The following is a 745-nucleotide window of genomic DNA, read 5'->3' as shown; positions in this document are numbered from 1 at the left end:
TCATGCAAGCATTGGAATGGCACCGTTTGAAGCTCTATATGGTCACAAGTGTGGAAGCCTAGTTTGTTGGAATGATACAAGTGAGACAATGGTACTCGGGCCTGAGATGATTAAGGATATGGTAAAACAAGTAAAGTTGATCCAAGAGAAGATAAAGGCAGCCCAAGATCGACAGAAAAGTTAAGCTGATTTGAAAAGAAGAGATGAGGAGTATGAAGTGGGAGAGAAAGTGTTGTTGAAGATTTCACCCATGAAAGGGGTAATGAGGTTTGGGAAGACAAGGAAGTTAATCCCAAAGTACATAGGGCCATACGAGATCATTCAAAAAGTGGGAAAAGTGGCATATAAGTTAGATTTGCCAAAGGAGTTGGAAAGGGTTCACAACGTGTTCCATGTGAGTCAAATTCGAGAGTATGTACCTGATGTGACACATGTGTTACAACCGGAAACCATTGAGATGGATGATAATTTGACCTATGAGGAAAGACTAGTGAAAATTTTGGATACTAAAGTGAGAAGCACAAGGAACAAGGATGTGAGAATTGTGAAAGTGTTATGGTTGAACCATAAAACCGAGGAGGCTACATGGGAAGCTGAGGTTGATATGAGGAAACGTTACCCAGAACTACTTGACTAAGGTTAGTGGTCGAGTTATGGGGGTGTAACTCCTTTTAAGGGGGGATAGAGGCGATAGAGTTTCGAGCGTTTGCGTTTCGAGTCATTTTTTAGTGTTTTTTAGTCTTTC

The 745-nt window shown here is 41.1% G+C and overlaps 1 protein-coding gene across 1 annotated transcript; it reads left to right on the top strand.

Moving 5' to 3' along the window:
* The first annotated feature begins 262 nt into the window (after positions 1-262).
* On the top strand, positions 263-637 carry LOC110734811. Its single transcript, XM_021914956.1, has one exon. It carries the CDS (start codon positions 263-265, stop codon positions 635-637), a length of 375 nt encoding a protein of 124 aa, XP_021770648.1.
* The last annotated feature ends 108 nt before the right edge of the window (positions 638-745 follow it).

The sequence above is a fragment of the Chenopodium quinoa genome, unplaced genomic scaffold (genome assembly GCF_001683475.1).
Source record: "Chenopodium quinoa cultivar QQ74 unplaced genomic scaffold, ASM168347v1, whole genome shotgun sequence".
NCBI lineage: Eukaryota > Viridiplantae > Streptophyta > Magnoliopsida > Caryophyllales > Amaranthaceae > Chenopodium > Chenopodium quinoa.
This window is presented reverse-complemented; position numbering and strand designations above follow the sequence as displayed.